Source organism: Dromaius novaehollandiae, chromosome 4 (assembly GCF_036370855.1).
Source record: "Dromaius novaehollandiae isolate bDroNov1 chromosome 4, bDroNov1.hap1, whole genome shotgun sequence".
NCBI lineage: Eukaryota > Metazoa > Chordata > Aves > Casuariiformes > Dromaiidae > Dromaius > Dromaius novaehollandiae.
In genome coordinates, this window is record NC_088101.1 from 52,849,452 (window position 1) to 52,869,714 (window position 20,263).

The window sequence follows — 20,263 nt, forward strand, 5'->3', positions numbered from 1 at the left end:
CTTTTAAACATGATCTGAACAAAGATAGTGCCCATGCAAAATGAAGCTACTTAGCTGTTTTGGAAAAACTCAAAGCAGCCAGAGGTGGGGAATGTGGTTTCTCTACGTGTGGGCATTAACCCCTTCCACTCTTGCCTTCCCCAACAGGAATCGACCCTGAACATTAGAACTCTGCTGAGAGAAAGCAGTTTTCACCACGAAAGGTCAATGTCACCATGTCTGAAATAATTTTCCGGCAGCTCTTTTTGATGGCAACTCTTTTTGGGTATGGCTGTGGCCGTTTCTGGCCTTCAGCCCAGCTAGATCTGTAGGCAAAACTTTTGTACGTGACCGCAGCCGATATGAAGTGTCCGATCCTCTCCAAGGTGTTCGAAGAAGTGAAAAATGAAAATTGTATTTTTGTAAGTGTATTTTGAACAGAGATGTAATAGGGGACTATACTGACCTCCGTGATCACTGCTTCCAGTCTCGCTCAGACTGGTGATAAACTTGCAATAAGCTCTATCCTGCAGGAAAGCCTTGCCTTTCACTAATGGTCCAATTCTCCATGCCTCTTCAGGCTCCTTGGTCTCAGTGGCAGAATTTGTGCTTGAAGACAGCAGGGACTTCAGCTTTTGGGGGGGGGGGGCGTTCAAGGTGAATCCCGTTTTTTTCATTGATCCAAGTCTGCTTTGACATGGGTCTTTCCAAACCAGTGTTAAAGTACATTGGCAGAGCCACATGGGAAAGCTGTGCTTGGCAACAACAAATTAAGTAAATAATAGGATTAATATAAAGCACAGTTAGCTAGAAGGGCTTGGGTTTCGATTGAAACCATGTGTTTCTTGATGACTATGACAGGAAGCGTTTCTAAAGACTCCGTCTGCGGCCTCGCCTTTGCTCCACGCTTGCGGGTACGTGCGTGCAGCAGCGTATGTCGAGCACTCCATAGCGAAAGATGCCAGCAACAACTCTGGAGGGATTGTTTTTCTTCCTTCCTCTCCTGCGGCTGCCGCAGAGCGCGAGCCGCTGTGGGTGTGCGTGTGCGAGTGTGTGAGGGACGTGTCGAGCGGCCCCGTGCGCCATGGCCGCCCCACCTGCCCTGCGCCCTCCTCCCCTGCCGCGCGCGGCGAGGCAGAGCCGGGCAGGCCGCGCCGCGGCCGGCGAGCGCGCCCGGGGAGGCCAATCAGCGCCAGCCGGGCGGCTCGCCTCGCATGTGCTCCTGTTTGTGTACGTGCGGCAGCCGGCTCCCAGCAGTGGGCGGTGAGTTTAGCCAGAGGTTCCCCTTTTACAGCTTGCAGAAGCCGATTTAGTGCAAAGTGCTGCGCAGAGAGCCGTGGGGCGCGCAGGGCTTCTTGCTGGGCCTCGCTGCGTTGGCTACCCCGCTGCTGCAGAGCAAGTCGTGCTCAGCAAAAGGGAGAGACAATGTTGATGCTGGATTGCAATTCAGAGGTGAGATCTGGGGAAGTTTGGCCAGTTGTTTGTGTCTTACTGAAAGCTCAGCTATGGAACCGTACAAGCCAGGCTTTATCTGGAGCTGCTGCTAGTCAAACTGGGGCATTGCAGATGGCAATCAGTATTTCTGGTTAAGAGATTTAAAAATTATATAGTTGTGCTTGGATTGCTTTTTTCACAATGACGTTCTCAAGGAACGTAAAGGTTTGATGATTTGTGAGGGGGATGTTTTGTATTGTCATGCAGTGTTCAAGTTTTAGACTTGCAGGAATGTTGTGTTTTTTTTGTTTTTTGTTTTTTTTTAAATCTTGTTTTAGTCTGGCAGTTTCAGCAATCTGTTTGAGGCAGGAACTGGTGTGAACGCACCTGCAGATGCCTTTGGTCAGTCTCCAGCTCACTTGGCTGCTTGTGGCGGTGAAGCTTTTTTCCTACTTTGGCAACTACAGACAGGAGCGAATATGAACCAACAGGTAAAAGTACAGAAGACTTGTTTCTCCTGCTTGTAATCTGACATGTCAGTCCGATGTATGTTATTTACATGAATTTTTAATTTACGATTTTTATAGGCAGTTGTATTGCATGAGGTATCTGGGATTGCTTTTTTAGAGTAACTTTCTTCTAACATCAACCAGAAATCCTTCTTTAAAATATGTATCCCCTTCCTTAACCAATAATCCTCTGTACTGCCTTAGCTATTTTGTATTGGTAAGTGTAACATAATTTTCACACTTGTTATAATACTGCATTATGATTGTTTCTGGCAGATGTCAAAACCAGAACTTTATAATGCTTTTACACAGTTAGTGTTCCTTTTCCTCTTCAGTTTTGCCCCTGCTTCCAGTAAACATGACAATTATTCCCCTCTAGCTGCAAGTTTTGATTTGCTTGTATCTCTCGAATTTTTGTGGCAGCAAGTTGTCATTCACAGCAATCCCTGAACAAGGATGAAAGATGCTGTTAATCAGTGTGCAGAGTGTATTCTGTGTAAATAATCTTTTAGAAAGTAAAGGTTAAACAATGAGTATCGCTTGGGATAGTATTTCTACTTCGATCTGCTAGATTAACAGAATATGCTAAACATTTAACGGCAATTACTGAGTACAGTTTACTAGTTACATCCCTTTATATGTCTCTTCAGCTCCTAACAAACTGGTTTCCAGAGTAATACTCTCTAAACAGTCATCTTGGAGAACAAGATAGCTTCATCCTATTCTCCTTCCTTCAAATAATTGCTACATATAGATTAAATTTTGTGTTTTATATTTTTAGGATTGCCTTGGAGAAGCCCCAATTCATAAAGCAGCAAAAGTTGGAAGTTTGGAATGTCTTGCTCTCCTTGTAGCAGGTGATGCCAAAATTGAGTAAGTAAAGCTATTTTTAATCATTTCAGTATCAGTTGTCAAGGGATTCATATCTTTGTTTCACAGGGTTTGTTCTTTCTTGTTCAAAGTGCGCATGCTAAGACGTTAAATATAACATGACTACAGTTGAGAGCACCAGTCATAAAAGCAGTATCAGAACTGCCATACACATGAAAGCCAGTTATGCAGACCATATGCTGTTGTTTATTTCCACATTAAAGACCTCTTTACAGTAGCTGCTAAGAGAATCGTACTGATCATAGATTCTCCTTGTTAATTTTCCATTCTGACTAATCCTGTGCTCATCTTGCTTGTGCCTGATACACTAAGCCAGTCATAACCTGGTGACAAGTTTATTTAAAAATAATTATTCCTTATTGCTGTTAGCACCAATCCTCAGTATCACTAGATCCTCTTGCTACCCTTGACAGCTTTTCTCGTTGCTGATTCTTTGTACTTATTTTTGTACTTCTGTCCAGACTTGTCACCTTATTAAAGAACCTTGATCAGTGCTTGTTGATAACATGTATTCCAATTTAATTTAACACTTCCTGGTAATTCTGTGTTTCAGTTTGTGCAACAACAGTGGACAAACAGCAGCAGACCTTGCACTGGCTTATGGCTTTCTGGAATGTGCCAAGTTCCTCGCAACAATTCAGCACACTCAAACTATGAAACTGAGAGGACAGTCTGGCTACACACAGAGTGACAAATGTGGCTTGCAGAGAGAGAACCCAGCTGCACAGAAGCAAGAACATGAAATCAGTGGATCTGCAAGCAGGAAGAGGAGAAGATCAGATGGTGTGTAACACCACTGGTTTACTACACTTCAGAGTATTTTTAATCCAATAGTTTGTTTTTAGTGTTTAAGAACATAAATTTGGCAGTAGTTACATAGTGGTCGGATTTAGGTATATGCCAGCAAGTCCCCACTTGCATACATGTTTAAAGTTGTTGTCCAGTTAAAATAGCGTATTGTATGGGGAATGCCACTGAAAAGGCTTTTCTCACATGAAAAAAAGAAATCCTAAGTACTCTCAGAGTGATGTACTGATGGAGTAGGACACAAAGAAAGCAGCTGACCACAGTTGTATCCTAATGTTTTGGTGACACTACCTACAGACTTATTCTTGTTTGCTTATATGACAGATGTTATCGCCTAGCTGACAAAAGAAACAGCTTGTAATCCCAAAAGGAAATTAAGAACTTGAAGTTTGAAGAAACATGACTGGACTATGAACTGAGCAGCCTAATCTATCCTGTTACATTGTCTCCTTCTGAGGAGGAAAGCTTTATTTTTACTTCTTAAAGAAGACCTAGAGTAGTTGTATTCACACAGCTATACATAAGTGAGCCTATTACAACTTCGTCTCTTACATTTTTTTTCTGTGTAAATATGAAAACAACGTTGATAAAATTCAGTACATACAATGATTTTTCTCCCACAGTAAACAGTGCCTTTGAACATGTATTGCACACATACTGCACAATACAGCTGGCTGTATGGAATCTGAACGATAGAATACAGTTCATCTTTCGGGCAAGAAAATTTCGTAAAATAAAAGGCTCGGGCTTTTAAAGCTTTTTAGCATAATAACTTCATGTTTATATAGCATTTTTATCTTAGCCGAAAGAAAAGACTATTAGTTACTTAATAAATGTATTTGTACAGAAATACAGTTCACAGCAGTTCCATTATTTTTAAAGGTATTTTTTTTTTAAGTTCTTAATTTAAAAGTTACTTAAGTAACATTTCTATTTCAGCTGGGTATTGACTGACTTGAAGCTTTTTCCAGATATTCTGTATACAACATAAATAATGAGACAGTTATATCTAGATCAGCTAGTATTCTGGTTCAGCATGTTCCAGCATAAGATTAGAATTTAAATAGTTTCTGGTCGTTGTGGTAGGCACAGGTTATAATAAGCATCCTTGTTCCAGAACTCTGGGCCCTTCCATCCACACCAACCCTGTACAAGAAAAAGCGAGATACCATTAATCTACTATGAATTCTATTTTTCATATCTATTACTATTGGTTCTATTTTCTCTTACTATTTTTAATCTGAGCCATATGAATAGGTATTTTCAGATATCTATAGAATACTGTGACACACTTAATTTTCAGAAAGTTCTGTACATGCTTGGAAATACATTAACAGAAAACACTTTACAGAATCTCAACGCCTCAAAAGTTCTGCTAAGTTATTCATGAGGTTACTTTTATCATACATTTTTTAAATCACTGATTTTTCTTCCATGTTTATTGATCAATATGAGCAATGGCTTTCAGATTTAATGCTTTTTATTGAAAATTATTCCATAATAACAATAGAGGCCTACATTTAAAAACCAACATGCACACACAAGATACACTGACATATGGAAGGTAGACTCCCATACAATACTTTACAGGAATCAAGCACCTTAGAATAAGATCTTAAGACAGCCTGCCTATTAAATAAGGAGATGGTCAATCCTGACCACTAGGAAATGCAGATGAGAGTGTTCCTTTAGCCCCTTTCATGGTTTTAAGTTTCTGAAACTAGATTACTGTTAGGTAATCTGCTGGTTCACTTTTAGTAGCTTTAGATACGAAAATAATGTTAAACAACTCATTAGTTTTTCTGAATTCTCCCAGATTTTCAAAACACCTCAATACCTGCCCTTTAGACTTAGTTCAAAGACTGATTTGACAATGCCTAGTACTGGAATGCTTTTTTTTTTTTAATCTAAACAGTAACAGCAGTTTACAAGCTGAATAGATTTTTTTGTTCCATTCAGAATATCAAACATATTTATTGTACATATTACTGAGTACAAGGAGAAAGTAAAAAGTATTTCTTTGTACTGTAACAAATTCTTATAGCTGCCGACCCAATATATGTCTTCTCCCAAACCACTAAGTTTCAAAAACTAATAATAGGCAACATATGTGCGTGCTAACTGGAGTCAGATTTTTCCTTGTTCCTCCTCCACAAGGAATAGAGAGGCTAAAGAAAGGCCAACTTCTACATAAACTGATCCCATTCCTATTTGGCTATATGTATTTATTTAATGTCAAAATGTATGTGTGTATATATACGTATTTTTATAGAGCTATGCATATGCATGAAGTCTCACCTTTTCCAAAATAACATGCAGATCTTCTCCTCCAGTGTAATGTGGGTCTAGAACCAAATATTTTATGTGCCCTGTAATCTCATTCCAAGCCACTCCTAATATTGTATGAGCCAAAACACCTCCACCTAAATAGGAGGAAAACAAACTGCTTAGAATTTTTACTGAGATTGGCTAAATATGCAAGTAAAAGTATGTCAATACTTCCTATTAACAGATTGCCCTAGCTTGGTAATCAAAATGATTCTGAGTCTGTACTATGTAAGATTCTTCATACTGTTAAACAGCATATCTTACTAAAACTAGAGAATTTTACTTATTTTTACTTTACTTACTACAACTAGAGAATTTACTTTCCAAATTTCTTCCATATCAGCATGGCAAGTTAAATCCTCAGCACTTCCACCAGATGAAGTCAAGGATATTTCAAACATCTGTTTAGCTCACTTTTTCTTTATAGAAACTTAAATGTAGAAAAGGAATGAGTCTGGTAAACTTCCTGGATGTAAAAGAACTAAAGTTAGAACAGAAATCAGAATTCCTGGATAAGAGAATCTTCTGTTTTCCACTAAATTCCATCAATGAATATTAGGAGCAAAGCAGCAATCTCTGACTCCTTTCCCTGCAGGGAAAGGAGACATTTTGATGAGCAGGCTACGGCTCCACTCCTCCATGTTTTTTTTCAACAACTGATAGCATCAGGAGTTACTTCTGGATATTGCAGTGAAGACCGTGTGCAATAGATAGGAATTACAAAAATACCGTAAGAAAGAACACAAGCAAAAAAATCACAGGAGAGCACTGCAGAGAAGGGAAACTTATAGATTAAAAGATTTTTAATACAGGAACTAAATTCTTGGAGTTCAGAGAGAGAGGCTGCTAATAAAGCCAAGAATATTTCATACTGAATTTGAAATTATGGCATCTCTGTAATTTGAGAGAGCAACACTCTACAGATTGCCAGATGGGATTTACTGTATTCTGCAAAAACTAGAGGGGCTTACTGAAGAATATCCCCCCCCCCCAAAAAAAAAAAAAAAAAGAAATCCAGACTGTGGGACAACATACTTCTCAAGGTAAATGAATTAAGGTGAGTGAGAGATCACATGAACTAAACATATCTGGGAGCCTGAGATTAAGACTTTTGTTACAGTGTTCACATGGAAACTTGAAGCTGTTGAACGAGTAAAAACCCTGACTGAAAAAAAAACCTGACTAGGCACAGGAAATAAGAATTTTCCTTGTTCATTTACTCTTCCTGATAATTAGCATAATGTATCTCACGGACAATTCCTGGTATGGCAGGGAAGGACAGCCAAATACCAAAGGGAACGGCTTACTTAGAAATAGTTAAATAAGAAAGCTATATGATAAAGTAGAAACAAAACAAATTGCTAAAGCAGAAGAATGGAAAAAGGCTTCTGATAGCACAGGCACCATATCATCCGTTCGCACCCATTAAAAAAACAAAACAAGACTCCTAAACCACCCTCTCTTCCGTGCAGCTGAATAGAACGACTTAGGTCATGGCAGTTTCTTCCATTTCTGGAAATGGCCTGACCTGAATGGCACTGTCAATTCCATACTTGCTTATTATCAAGACTACACTAAAATTAAAATATTATAGCTGAAAATTATATTAAAATACTCTTCTTCATTTTCTAAATAATGCCTCTCCTGGGAATGCTCCCATTATAATTAATGTATTCTTAAAACTGTTATTTCCTATGTTATCAACATTTTAGATTATTAAAATATGTGTTCAGGTCTTAAAAAGAATTTGGATGAGAAATGGGTACCCATCTCTTCAAAGCCAGGGGGACACTACTATTCTGTGGTGGAAAGTTTTTTGGGAATTATATGAACCTCCACTCATCTGGAGTTCTGATTCTAAAGGTAATTTTTAAGAATACCATTCAGATTGACTTTTGTTACCAGGTTTAATACTGAGCTTGGGTAAAATACTAAATGAAAAGATACCATCCAGATTAAATTGTATGGTTTTGCAAGCTCCCTCAGGAAGAGCATGATTTTTAATTCAGCCAGACTTCTGATTAACTCTTGTACAGTAAACTGAATCAATTCTGATTAAAATTAAATCTATCAAACTCAGGAACATGCATTGCCATTCTTCAGTAATCAAACACTTACCAATCATAACTGGAGTTCCTTCAGTATTGAAATGATTAGCAAGTTCTCTTCCCTGCAAAGCTAGTTCAGAACCTTGGCTAGGTGAGAAATATAACATTAGATTTTTCATCTTCATGACGCTTAATTTCCTAGTTATCCACTATACTAATTAACTACAAAGGTAACTGCTTAGATAGTGGCTTAGATTATTTTTTTTCAGCAGGTTAAAACAAACAAACAAAAAAAATACCTCCTGGGACAATTTGGAAAAAAGTTCTCTATGCAACTTACAGATCCTGGTTGGGCCAATGAAGGTGCTGTGACCTTAGTGGCCACCAAAGCACCTGGAGTCACCCAGATTCTGTCAAGTGTCTGCTGCTTGTCTCCCAGAGCAGGGACAGCTGGTAAGCCCCGGTAGCTCCCTTCAAGTGGCTGAAAAGCAGACTAGCCACATCTGTCAGCAAGTGGAAGTCTGAAGTAACAGAACTTCATCAGAAACATAACAAAAATAAGGTACTGATAAAGGTGTTAATAATGATGCATCTTAAGATGTGCTTCCACTTCAATTGCACAAGCAATTACAGTGCAATACTTGCATTTAAGTTGGCTTTAGAACAGCCTTCTCATTCATTGTTAGTAATCTGGTCACAGCAACACTCAACTGAGCTTGGTTTAATTTCCCAGCTTTCCTGTTCAACTGTGGGTACCAGCCACGGTCAAGAGAATACAGCTACATGGAAGGGAAAGGCATACACACACAATGCATGCACATACGCCAGGATTTGGAAATGAGGACACATATCTGGGGGAGACTCACAGTCTCCTTAGAAGACTGACAGTACTCTCAAATGAGGAGAGAGAAACTAGCCAAGGAAATAAATACAGATATTTTTATTAACTTGCTTCTATATTTCTTCATATAATGGTTAATCTTTTGGAAACCCTAAGAAAGCCTGGCTGCCTGCTTCAGCTATATCAAATCCCTGGACAGGTGGATTAAATGCAGATGGAGGACAATACTGGAACTCTGGGAAAGGGTGCATTTACAATACTGGATTCAGCACTGCTATTGCTGGTGCAGCTGCGAAGTACTATTTCCATACTGAGTTAATGAGGTGCTAGCTGGAATTGTGCCTGAGACAAAATCCTGTCCACAGACAGCTCAGCAAACAGCTCAGAAAGATCTATCAGGCTGCATAACATCTCTCCTCTCAGCATGGTAGTGAAGTCGGTGTTTTATAATCTTGACAAATGCTGGTGCTCCCTCATGGCAGCACTTTGAGCAATTCCACCCAGTTCACGAAGGAAACTACATTCTTATTCACAGGAATAAAAGCCTTCACACTAGCAGGCCTGTCACAACTGCTATAAATAATAGGTGGATCATCTGCAAATATAAGCTCTGGAACAAAAAGATTAAAATTGGCTATATAAAACTTTACAAAATATTGAAGAAACAAATTATTTTCCTACCACTGAGAATCACTATCACCATGGTTACATGCCCTTTTAGAATATCCATGGCAGAATATAGTCTAAATAACTACAGCTCATGAGTAGTATCTTGTTTGACTAGAATTTTCTTACAGGCTGAATTATTAATATTCTTCTTGATTCCATTATTGTATTTATCAACACAACACTCAGGGATTTGTTAGTCTGCTTATAACTATCTAGATGACGAATTAGCAGCAGTCCAGTAATTTCATTTGAGATAAATACTGAACATTATTCTTCTCCTCCAAAAAATAATTGTAGGGTTCTTTACTGTGTATGAAAGTGTCAGATTGCCAAAACGAGAACAAATCCCTTGTTTTATCTGCCACGCAAAACCAGAACAGAGACTACTATTTCCCAGCTGCTCAACAATTTGCCTCAACCCTGAACTCAAGGGCTAGCTCTGGGGATGAAGTAATAGCTGACTGCTAATGTGCATTCAATTCATTATGGCTGCTGGAGTGTGTGTGCCTGTTACAAAAATTGTTTGCGATGCAAGGGAAATAGGCTGAATTCCACATTTTGCATATCATTAAGCGCTTCATAGGAACTGCAAACTTGAGCCTGAAGCCCAGGAGAAATTCAGCAGTATCCTCAATTGTAAACAGCTCCCACTTTCCTCATCACACCTCAAAGCAAGAATGGGGGTTTATGAACAAGGGACCCTTAAAATGTCACGTGCAAGATTCATGATCCCTTTTATCATTCCTATTATCCCACGTACCGTAATGGTAACTAGTATCCTAAGACATTCAGTCTCTTTAACAATTACCGAACTATTAAATCGATATTGATTCTTACCTGACAAACAATATTTTTGATGTTATTCCAAACAGTTGGTTCAAAACAAGCTGTACCTCAATAGAGCCAATCCATTGCTGTGACCCAACAAATGCTGCTGGTTTGTCTCCAGCATCAACCAATGCCTTTGTAACATCAACATGAAGGAGGAAAAAAAAAACATACAGTAGGCAATCCCGTCATTTTTCGTGAACATACAAAGTTGGCTTAAATATACAGACCATGTTCTGAACACGACTGGTCAAAAGCAGACAAACAGAAGCACAGTGCCTGAATGCAGTTTCTGTTTTGGAAACGTCCCTTGAACAAGGAACACAGCACAGTGCCAGTAAGCATTCAGTGTAAGCCCAGATCCACCGATGGACCGAAAACTGGGACAATGAGCACTGAAGTGCCTATTATTTAAAGTGCATCATTTACATTGCAAGAGCCACTGCAGAGACTTAAGTACGTGGATTACTATTCAAGGTATTTCAGATCCCTAAAAAAAGTACCCTGAAGAAGATGCCACCAAAACTGGCTACCAAAATACACGGAAGGTAGGGGTTTATTTTAAATTCTTCTGCTCTCTGAAGCTTACACATTACATACAGCATTGCAGAGCAGGGCCTTCTCTGCTCAGTGTACACAGCCCACAAAGAGTCCTGAAGGCTAATGTATTCTTCTAGATGTCTAAAATACTGTAAGATGGTTTAGGTGGGGACTAAAAAATGTTTGGGAAATTGCAATTTTTACTTAAGTGTTTACATCCCTGTTAGGCATGATGCAAGTCCTCTTATAGATTAACCAAACTTTGCTAAAACATTAAATAAATATAATACAAAGCACTGTATTTACAAGAACGAAGATAAACGCAGTGTTTTTTCTACGCATACAATACTAGCTACCCAAGTCTACAGTTTCTCCTCAGTAGCGCTAACGTAAGCAAACGTACTCAGATATGCATTCAAATTCACAAAACAAAATGTGAATTGAAAGAGCATTCAAAAAACAAAAAAGCCCACTACTCTCATCGGCAAAGTTGCAAACAACTGCAGTAAATTAATGCATAGCATCTGGGGACTAATCCAGCTGTAACTGAAGACAAATCAGTATTAAAACTGCTTTTAGTCTGATGGATTGCATTCTTTGTTCTCTTTCTTGTGGCAAAAACAGTGAAAATGTGTTACAATCCGAGTTTCTAATGCATGTTAATCCAAGCAAATATTTAGCAGACTACTTTAATGAATCTCATTTGTATAGATAAACGGTTGGAAACACATCTCCTACAATAAAACTTGTCAAAAATAACAATTCAGAAATACTACAGTTCACTTCAAGAGATGAATTAAAAACACCAACACAAGTTTGAAGTATAAAAATATATTACTTCTATATTTAAAAGATAGTATCTATACAAACTTTTCTAAGCAATTAAATATACATAAAGTATAATTAATTTGCATAAACATTTGTACCTGTTGAATTTCCTTGTGTGTTGGTATAGATGCATCCATGTAACCTTGGTGCTTGAACCAAGAACAGATAGTCTGCAAAGACCGATAGGCACAGCCCCAACCACTGTCATCAATCCGATCCTGCATATAGTGATGGTAACTATATATGCCATGTACTAAATAAACCTGCACAAAAAGATAATATAACTGAATCTAATCACACTCGCATCCATTTTCAGAGAAGCCATTTATCTATGTCACTTGCACAGTGACAGCCTTCAATTGAGGATTATGAATCTTTGGAAAAATGGAAGGTTTGTAAATCACATATGATCACTCTCCCTTTCCTATCTCCTAAGTATCTCCACATTCACCGTTTTAGTTTATTGTCCTGGTTCTGAGAAACTTTTAAAATACATATTCTAAATATGTGAGGTAACCTTTAAAACAGTGTACATTCTTTTGCAAACCCCCGCCCCCCCCCCAAAAAAACCAAATCCTTTGTGAGGAATAGAGCCAAAGCAATGCCATTTTATATAGAGGTGACATTTTGCTTAAAAGACCAAGTCACGTACTGCACTCTTTCTTTCTTATCTGTACAATATTCATTATCTAAATTACTTCTTTTAGCAACAAATATCAAGTAAAATAAAAAAGTGCTTTCTTATAAGTGTTTCAACTGAAACTTACCATACCAGCATCTGTACCAGGTGGATTAAGATGTACATGTGGATTTCTGAGATATCCATCTTTATATGGTTCATCTGGAAAATGATAAGCATTTGCTCTCTTGAAAAACGGTCTATCACATGGTAGATTGAACAATCCGTGTAATTCCTACATGCAAGTTAGAATAAAAATAAAGAACACAGTTCACATTTTGGATTAAAGGAAGCAATGCTTCTGAACTAATAATAATGTCATAACAGATTTTTTAAATATAGCTTAGCAACTGTAATTAAGTAGATTTTAATATATTAATATTCAGCACATATGTTTACTGGTAGACCTCACCTCTCTGATAAAGCTCACAAAGGCTTACCTCCTATCTAAAAGAGCTCACTCTGTAGTCCTGTTACATTATGCCAATTTCTCTGGATTGAAAATATGATAAAACATACCATAATGGAAAGGATTACATATTTATCTATGTAGTAGTATATACACTGAATTTAAATCTTGAATAATCTTAAAGACATACGAATAAGCATATACTGAGACAAATTAAAGAGACAGAGCAGATTCAGTTGGTTTTTAAATCTCTTAAGCACTATTTACAACACAGCAACAACATTTCAAGAGATATATTGTCTTACTTCTGAGTGTAAGGGCAAAAGGAATAATAAGATCATCTAGGATAACCTCTATATCCCAGGAAATATATTTCACACAGATGACCCAACACGGAACCCAGTTACGTTAGTTACAGATAACACTTAAGTAATCAGTAGATAACACTGCATGAACTGAAGACAGAGAGCAGGAAAGACTTATGTGCCACCATTGCCTGGGGCCCAAGGCAAGGAACGGACAAGGTTTGATATACCCAAATGATCCTAGATACCAGTACAAGCTTCACTCTGCAGAAGAAAATGAAAAATCCCCAAGGCCTCTCTCCATCTAACAGGCCGGAAGATACTTTGCCCACTCTTGGTATGTTAAACTATGTGACCCTAACAATATCTGCCAGATACACCTGTCAGGCATCCAAAAGGATTCTTTGTGGCACATCACAGCCTCTTCTAGCTGTGCCAATCACTGATGGCCTAGAAGGCAAAAACGGAAACAAAAAACTGGCTAAAGTTGGTCAGCTGTGGGCCACGGGAAAAAAGTCCTAACCCTCTCAGGCAACCAGTTAAAGATTTTAAACAATAAAGCATTACAAATAACCTTATACACTACAGTGGAAGTGGAGAATTCAGTGAATTCAGTACCAGAAAAGACCAGAAAGGACTACTGTAGATAAAAATCTATCTAAAAGAAATCCTATGTAGTTTTAAAGTCTCTGTTGTCCCCTTATAAAGAAAAAGATCTGATACATTTTATAAAATATCTTTCAATAAATCAAGCTTACATATTTAGTATACTGTTTCAGTCATAATAACAACAATAAAGAAAATCTGCATCTGTTAGTATTTATTCTACATCAGCTACATGAAAAGCTTTACCTTTCTGTAACTTTCCAGTTGATCATCTGAAATACCTGTAGGATAGGAGATTGTTACAAGGTGATTTTTTCCTGGTAACATGAAATGAAATTGTTCTGGTACCACAATTGATGTTCCCTTCCTGTATTTCATGATACATCTTTCCATATCACTCAATTGCCTGTGAATTGCCTTCACCAGCAGATTCCGCACCCTGCAAAGTACGAGGGAGAGTATTTATGAAGTAGAACAGAGATGTTGAATCTTTTCTCTCATAGCTCTGTTACGTAATACTTATATTCACATTTGCAGCTGGTCCAATAAACCTGTTACTTTCATACCTCCTTCAGTCCATTCCCACAGAGAAGGACAGAACCTCAACGTGCTTTGCGCAAAGCATGTCTGCACACAGAAACTATGCCCTAGTGATTCAACCCTCCAAAGTGCAGGTACCCTGACACAAACATTTTGAGCATTTATGGAAATAAAGTTGCATATAAGATTATATGATTTTTGTTTTTTCATTTCATTCACCTCATATAGTACCCTTCAGAATCAAATCCCATGGAAAAAAAAACCCAAAACAAAGGAAAAAAAAACAGACGAAGGCACTAGTTTCAATAATTACTCTGTCACTCTTTCTCACACATACGTGTATTTACAGGAATTAAAGAATCTTTGGAACATTTTCTCAACTTTCTGACTTCCTTATTAAGCAATGGTTACAAGTTATCAAATCTATCAGATATTACATGTAATAGAAGCTTATCAGTTCTGAAAATTCTAAGGAAAATTCAATAATACCCTAAATAATGATGGAAGACTTTACATATAAATAGAATGTATCCTGTTCCCCAGTCAGCACAAAAAAAAATGCATGCCATTATATTAACTCTTCATAAACTGAATTTGTCCTAGGCAGCAAAAAAAAATTAAGTAAATTATTAAAACTGTCTATTGGAGCTTTCAACCAGTATGAAAATATTTCAAATTTTATTGTAAATACAGTCAAATTCCACCTATGTAAAATACTATAGGCTACTTTAATAAACAGATTAAGAATATAATAGCTTTATTACTTTCAGGAAAAAGCAGAAATGAAAGTAAACTGAAAAGTCGTAAGTTCAGAATCATACGTACTTTCCCCAAGTTTCTTCTGGAGAAACAGATACAACAACATCAACTGGTAACGTCATATTAATATAGTGGTGTTCCTTGTTTTCCCTTTCAATGACTGGAGCCAAAGCAGCTAATGAAGATGTCATCTCTAACATCAGGTCTATATTGACTATCTGCTGCTGCAAAGAATAAAGACATCAAAAGTACATCTCCAACAACACATGCACCAATAACGCAAAAGGAATATGGTGGATATTTTATAATCCACTCGGTAATGAAATAATTGGGTTTAAAAAAAAGCTAACCGTTAAAGATCGAAATTTCTACATGCTGATCTGTTGTAGATGGATCTTTGCATTAATGCTGAATCTCAATGACTTTAAAGGGGTTCATCTAAATCATGTAAATGTCTACTTGTGCAGAGAAAGTTATGGAAAGCAGATCTAGTAATTTTCAAATGATATATTGTTTGTTATAGTTTATTAGTGCCATGGGACACGTACCATATCTTGCAACTTTTTATCCTTTTTTTTGCCAAGCTTTCGTCTGGTCTCATCATCTTGATCAAATCTAAGTATGAATAGAAAGAGAAATTTCTATAACATGAAATTAATGTATTACAAGTATATATGTATTTTAATATACTTACTGTATAAATCTTATTATCTCCTTAGAAGCAGAATCATCAGTCAGTTCTGATGGAACAGTGTTCATACCATTGTTAGGCCACACATAGACCGAACTGTGGCAAATCCGTAATACAAGAACATCTGAAGACAGTTTGTTTGCAAGATCACTGAAAATATATTTTAATGCCTCTTTTGTTGATGCCTCTAAAACAGAAAAAGGACATAATTAGCTCAGAAAATTCTCTCACTTTTATGATAGCTGCTGGACATACATTTAAAATAAAAGCGATATGTTTTGACTTTGAAAGAAAAGTAAGTTCTGTTATGATCAGAAAAATGGCTATGTAAGTAAAAACTAAGATAAGATTTCAGCTTTTTACTCAACAGGTCTGTTTCAAGCATTTGCACTCACACTTGCCTGAACAAAAGTCTACTATTTCTCCTAACTTGCAAAACATGAAGAGCTAACAGAATTACAGAAGAATAACCTACATTGTAGCTGATTCTCACATCAGTAACTACTAACCAAGCCTTCAATTTCAGACAAACTTTGCTGTATAAATGTCTCTGAATAGATACTTCTCTGTATGTTTATATTTATTCTTTTTAGTAAATCCTGGAAAGATTCAATCTTAGTCACATCTTACTGACTTCGTATCATTATCCAAAAATGTAAACTTAAAGCATGTTAAGTTTTTAGAAAAGCAGGACCTCCATTCCAGCTGCAAACCTAATTTTGGCCAACATACACCTGTAAGCAAGCCACACACTGGCCAGCCTGAATCTTTATTACTAGTATTGATTCTTGCCTTTCAGAGCTTCATTTGACTTTATAACAGTTGCACCCATTACTTACAACCTCAGTCAATACTGGATATGACAGAGAATTTTTGCATGTTACCAGCATTGTTTTTCTCATTGAGGACACCAACAATCATTACCCAGAATTAAACAAGCTATACAAAGATTATCAAAACACTTAATGGTATTTCCTTAACTTATCAACTTACCATTAGTTGGCTTTTCTGCTACAAGTCTGTAAAAGCTACGGTATTAGAAAAAAAACAGACAAAACCCAACATACTTATCTAAATCTCTTCCAAAAAGAAGACCTGATTGTCTCCAAAGAAGTGGTCTGCCATATTCACATATTGAGACATTCTCTAATTGTAGAATATTATGCTGCACTGAGATAATCTGAATATCATTCTGTCACTCTGCCTCACCGTGGTTAAAATTCACTGCTCAGTAAACAAAATCAAAAGCACGGGCGTTCCCTGAGGATGCAACAAAAGATTACTACGCTTTAGGCCAATCTATTCAACACTTCTATTCCACATCAGGAACTGAACTTAAAGTTGAAGTTTCTTTTCAAGAATCATTAGCAATGAATTCAGAGTTTCTAGCAAAGACATGTTCTTCTAAACACAGAATGACCAAACAGTTGAGCTACAGATACCCTCCTCTTGCACAAGAAGTCCTGCACTCCTCCCTATGATAGGGAGCTCAATGACCACAGACAGCCTTGAGCAGATTTTCTGAAGTGAGTTTCACATTATTGTAAGAATGAAGAACTATAGGAGCCTCTTAATGCCACATGGTCTTGTTATCACATGCAACCGCAGCAGCCAACCATGCCTAAATTTAATGAAGTAACTAACTGGCTAGTTCATCTTCTCTGTTTATCTAGAAAGCCTGGTCCACAATCTCAACACTATATTATTAATAGAATCCTGTTACAATTGAATTCATTCTCAGCAAATTGCCCTCTGTTTGCCTGGAATGTTAGGGTCAACGCTGAGATTAAGTTGAAAAGTGACCCCAATACTATACTCCGTAAGTAGTACAAATACGTAAATAAAATGGCCTAAAATAGTAATTTAAACCTAACTTCAAATTAAAATTAAAAACATACAGTGGAAGGGGAAGAGTGACAGCAAATTAATGGAGGCAAAAAATAATGTTCTTTGGACTTCATCTTTGGGGGTTTAGGAAGAAGCACTTAACATCTGGTGAAATGCCAAGAAAAAAAACATTGTACCTAGTTAATTAATGTCTATATAAATGTCATGCTTTTATTAAGAAAGCTATGATAGTCTTACAGACACACCATCAGTAGTTGAAAGCTGAAATGCCAGATCCAAGCCTCCTCGTATTCTAAAGAGTATGTCCATAGCTTCTAGAATTACCTGAGAAAAAAAAAGAAGTAATAAAGTTATTTCAACATGCTTTATCTCAAGTTACAATTAAAGCACAGTTCTTGAAACACTTCCTATCTGTACATGAAAGTCTTAATTATATACTTTTTAACATTTAGAAATATTTGGGGTAAACTGTAATTGTTTTTCATTGTTTCAATATATAGGTTTTGTTTCCTGTCTTAGGAGTCTACTTTCAGTAAGCCAGGGACTGCTCTGAGCATTATAGAGTAAAAAGACAACTAAGCACATCTATAAGGGTGCATTCACCTTCACTAGATCACAGCTGTAGAGACAAAAAAAGAAAAAGGAGGGAAGGAACCTCTAGAACTCAGGCTGACATTTCACATCAGATAACAGCACTGCTTAAGCCAGCACAAATACCTCCCAGCTATTCCTTTCCCCTTCCAACACCCCTGCTCTGCTTGTTTGGGATGATTTACCATGGACTTCATCTGAGAACTCACCCAGATGGAAAAAAATATATATAATTTTTTGGAGAAAGGACCTTTTCAGCCAGATCAGCTCCCAGTCAAGTTCATTGTGCCACTACAAGAACAGTTGTGCCATTATGTAGAGGAACAAAGCTGACAGCCCAAAAGAGGGTGGGTATGACTAAATCTAACAGTCCCCCAAAGAAATGATTCACAGTCTTAGTTGCTCCGAAAAGACTGCAAGAGTAGTTACAGTAAGACTTTTTGCAAAGAATTACCACATCACTGTTTGCTAACTAAGCATGGGAAACTTCCTGATGCAATACTAGTCCTATTAATGAAATAAAAGAATCAAAACGTAAGACCAATTTTCTTTCCATTAGAAGTATTCTAAGCAGAAATACAGAAAAAAGATACTCATGCCTAAAGAATATATAAGCATCCACACTTTTAACCTTCGGCTGAGGATTTAAGTTTCCATGATTTCAGACTGCCGAAGTTCACTACCTCAAGTGCTGTACAAAACACAGAAGGAAAGACTGCAATGCCTAGTATTTTGGTTCGTGAAGCTGAATCCAGAACTATTTTAGATACGTTATCTATGTTAGAAAGACGTTGGAGTGTGGGATCTACAAGTGCCAGCATGTGCGAAGCGAAACTGTAAATCACTACATTCGGTGTGCAGGCACTTTAAGGTAGCTACTGCAAAATACTCAGCCCAGGAGCATGCCACAGTCCTAGCCCTTTTCTCAGGTGTTTTAGTACACTCAAGACTCCAAGCCCCAAAACCTCTTCAGAGAGTGCACTGGAGCTGCCATCATACTTTTTATGCAGTAGCCAGCTTTTTATGTAGTATTCATTCAAGATACGGATGGTTCACGTAAAATTCATTTTTTTAATCAAATCCATGAAGAGTGATCCAAAAACCAGGTTGCTATAAATGGCAACACTAAGATTTTATGCAGCGATGTTTTATGTAAAACACACATAAAGGCTTGGAGTCAGGTCCAAAACCATTTCTTAGTTCAATTTACATTGGGGCCCTTAATCTCTGTTGTGTTTCAGCTTCTCTGGACATTGCCCAAGGTTATCAGCATGGAAGTTCATTTTATTGCTATCTATTGCAGAACACCACCTCTAAAAACATTAAGTATTTAGGCAGTGGATTCAGACACCGGTATTTATCCGCTACCAGGTGCCCAAGAACGTTTAATGACACGTGAGAAAACAAAGCATTACCCTGACGGGTTCAGGCTATACCACCCTGGTCACCAGGAGCTTGGTGGAGTCTCTGAACGGAAAGGGATCCTCCACGGGAATTTGCCTGTGTTGAGTTGAAAGATGTTTATATTTGAATGATCGCAGTGTAAGAATGAAGTTCATGAATGAGTCCTGAAAAGAGAATAATAGAGGATTTGGCGTACGAAGACAATGCACTTTTTTGATAGGGGCTTGTCAGAGACGATGCCTTCAGACAAATCCTTATCACTCAGGGCGGTTTCCCGGCTTTCAACCACGCAGGCAGAAATCCGTTGCAAACCGCAAGGTGCTCCCACCCGTGACACGAGCCGCGCGGGCTTCCCGCAACCCACACCGTGACAAGGACCACGACCACGTGCTGCTGCCAAGAGAGGACGGAGGCACCGCTGCCCTGGGGCAGCCCCCGGCCTGGCGCACCTGAGCGCAGCGGGCACAGCGGCAACAGCCGGGCGGCTGCGGCGGCAAACGGCCCCCGACCCTGCTGCTGCCGGCCCGGCCGGGCCCGAGAGGGCGCCCTCCCCCCGCCGCGAGGCCGGCACCTCCCCCACCCGCGGGGCCCTGGGGGAGGGGCGGGCTCACCACGTCCGTCAGCGCCGCGCTCCCCACTCCTCGCGCACGCGCACTCCCACCCCTGGGCGGGGGCACCGCCTCTCCCACCCCTCCCCTCCGGGGCAGAAACTAGCGGTCACGTGACCGG

General features: G+C 38.4%; 2 protein-coding genes across 5 annotated transcripts; one reads left to right on the plus strand and one right to left on the minus strand.

The window, feature by feature from the left end:
• The first annotated feature begins 1,259 nt into the window (after positions 1 to 1,259).
• ANKRD37 (ankyrin repeat domain 37) lies at positions 1,260 to 4,520 on the plus strand. Its single transcript, XM_026105225.2, has 5 exons — positions 1,260 to 1,431; positions 1,752 to 1,904; positions 2,704 to 2,795; positions 3,367 to 3,596; positions 3,945 to 4,520. The coding sequence occupies exons 1-5, from the start codon at positions 1,405 to 1,407 to the stop codon at positions 3,956 to 3,958; spliced, it is 516 nt and encodes a 171-aa protein (XP_025961010.2). The 5' UTR covers positions 1,260 to 1,404; the 3' UTR covers positions 3,959 to 4,520.
• UFSP2 (UFM1 specific peptidase 2) lies at positions 4,443 to 20,244 on the minus strand. Of its 4 annotated transcripts, none has more exons than XM_026105224.2 (13): positions 20,146 to 20,244; positions 19,546 to 19,698; positions 17,785 to 17,863; positions 15,695 to 15,878; positions 15,549 to 15,615; positions 15,067 to 15,221; positions 13,948 to 14,140; positions 12,470 to 12,616; positions 11,801 to 11,965; positions 10,344 to 10,468; positions 8,067 to 8,143; positions 5,919 to 6,043; positions 4,443 to 4,766 (listed from the first exon to the last, which is right to left on the minus strand). In XM_026105224.2, exons 3-13 carry the CDS (start codon positions 17,846 to 17,848, stop codon positions 4,680 to 4,682), a joined length of 1,389 nt encoding a protein of 462 aa, XP_025961009.2. In that variant the 5' UTR covers positions 17,849 to 17,863; positions 19,546 to 19,698; positions 20,146 to 20,244; the 3' UTR covers positions 4,443 to 4,679. The 4 variants fall into 4 exon arrangements, with proteins under 4 accessions (XP_025961009.2, XP_025961007.2, XP_064367119.1 ...); XM_026105222.2 differs by having other exon boundaries at positions 15,067 to 15,224; XM_064511049.1 differs by having other exon boundaries at positions 15,067 to 15,224; positions 19,546 to 19,630; positions 20,146 to 20,238.
• Positions 20,245 to 20,263: the final 19 nt, after the last annotated feature.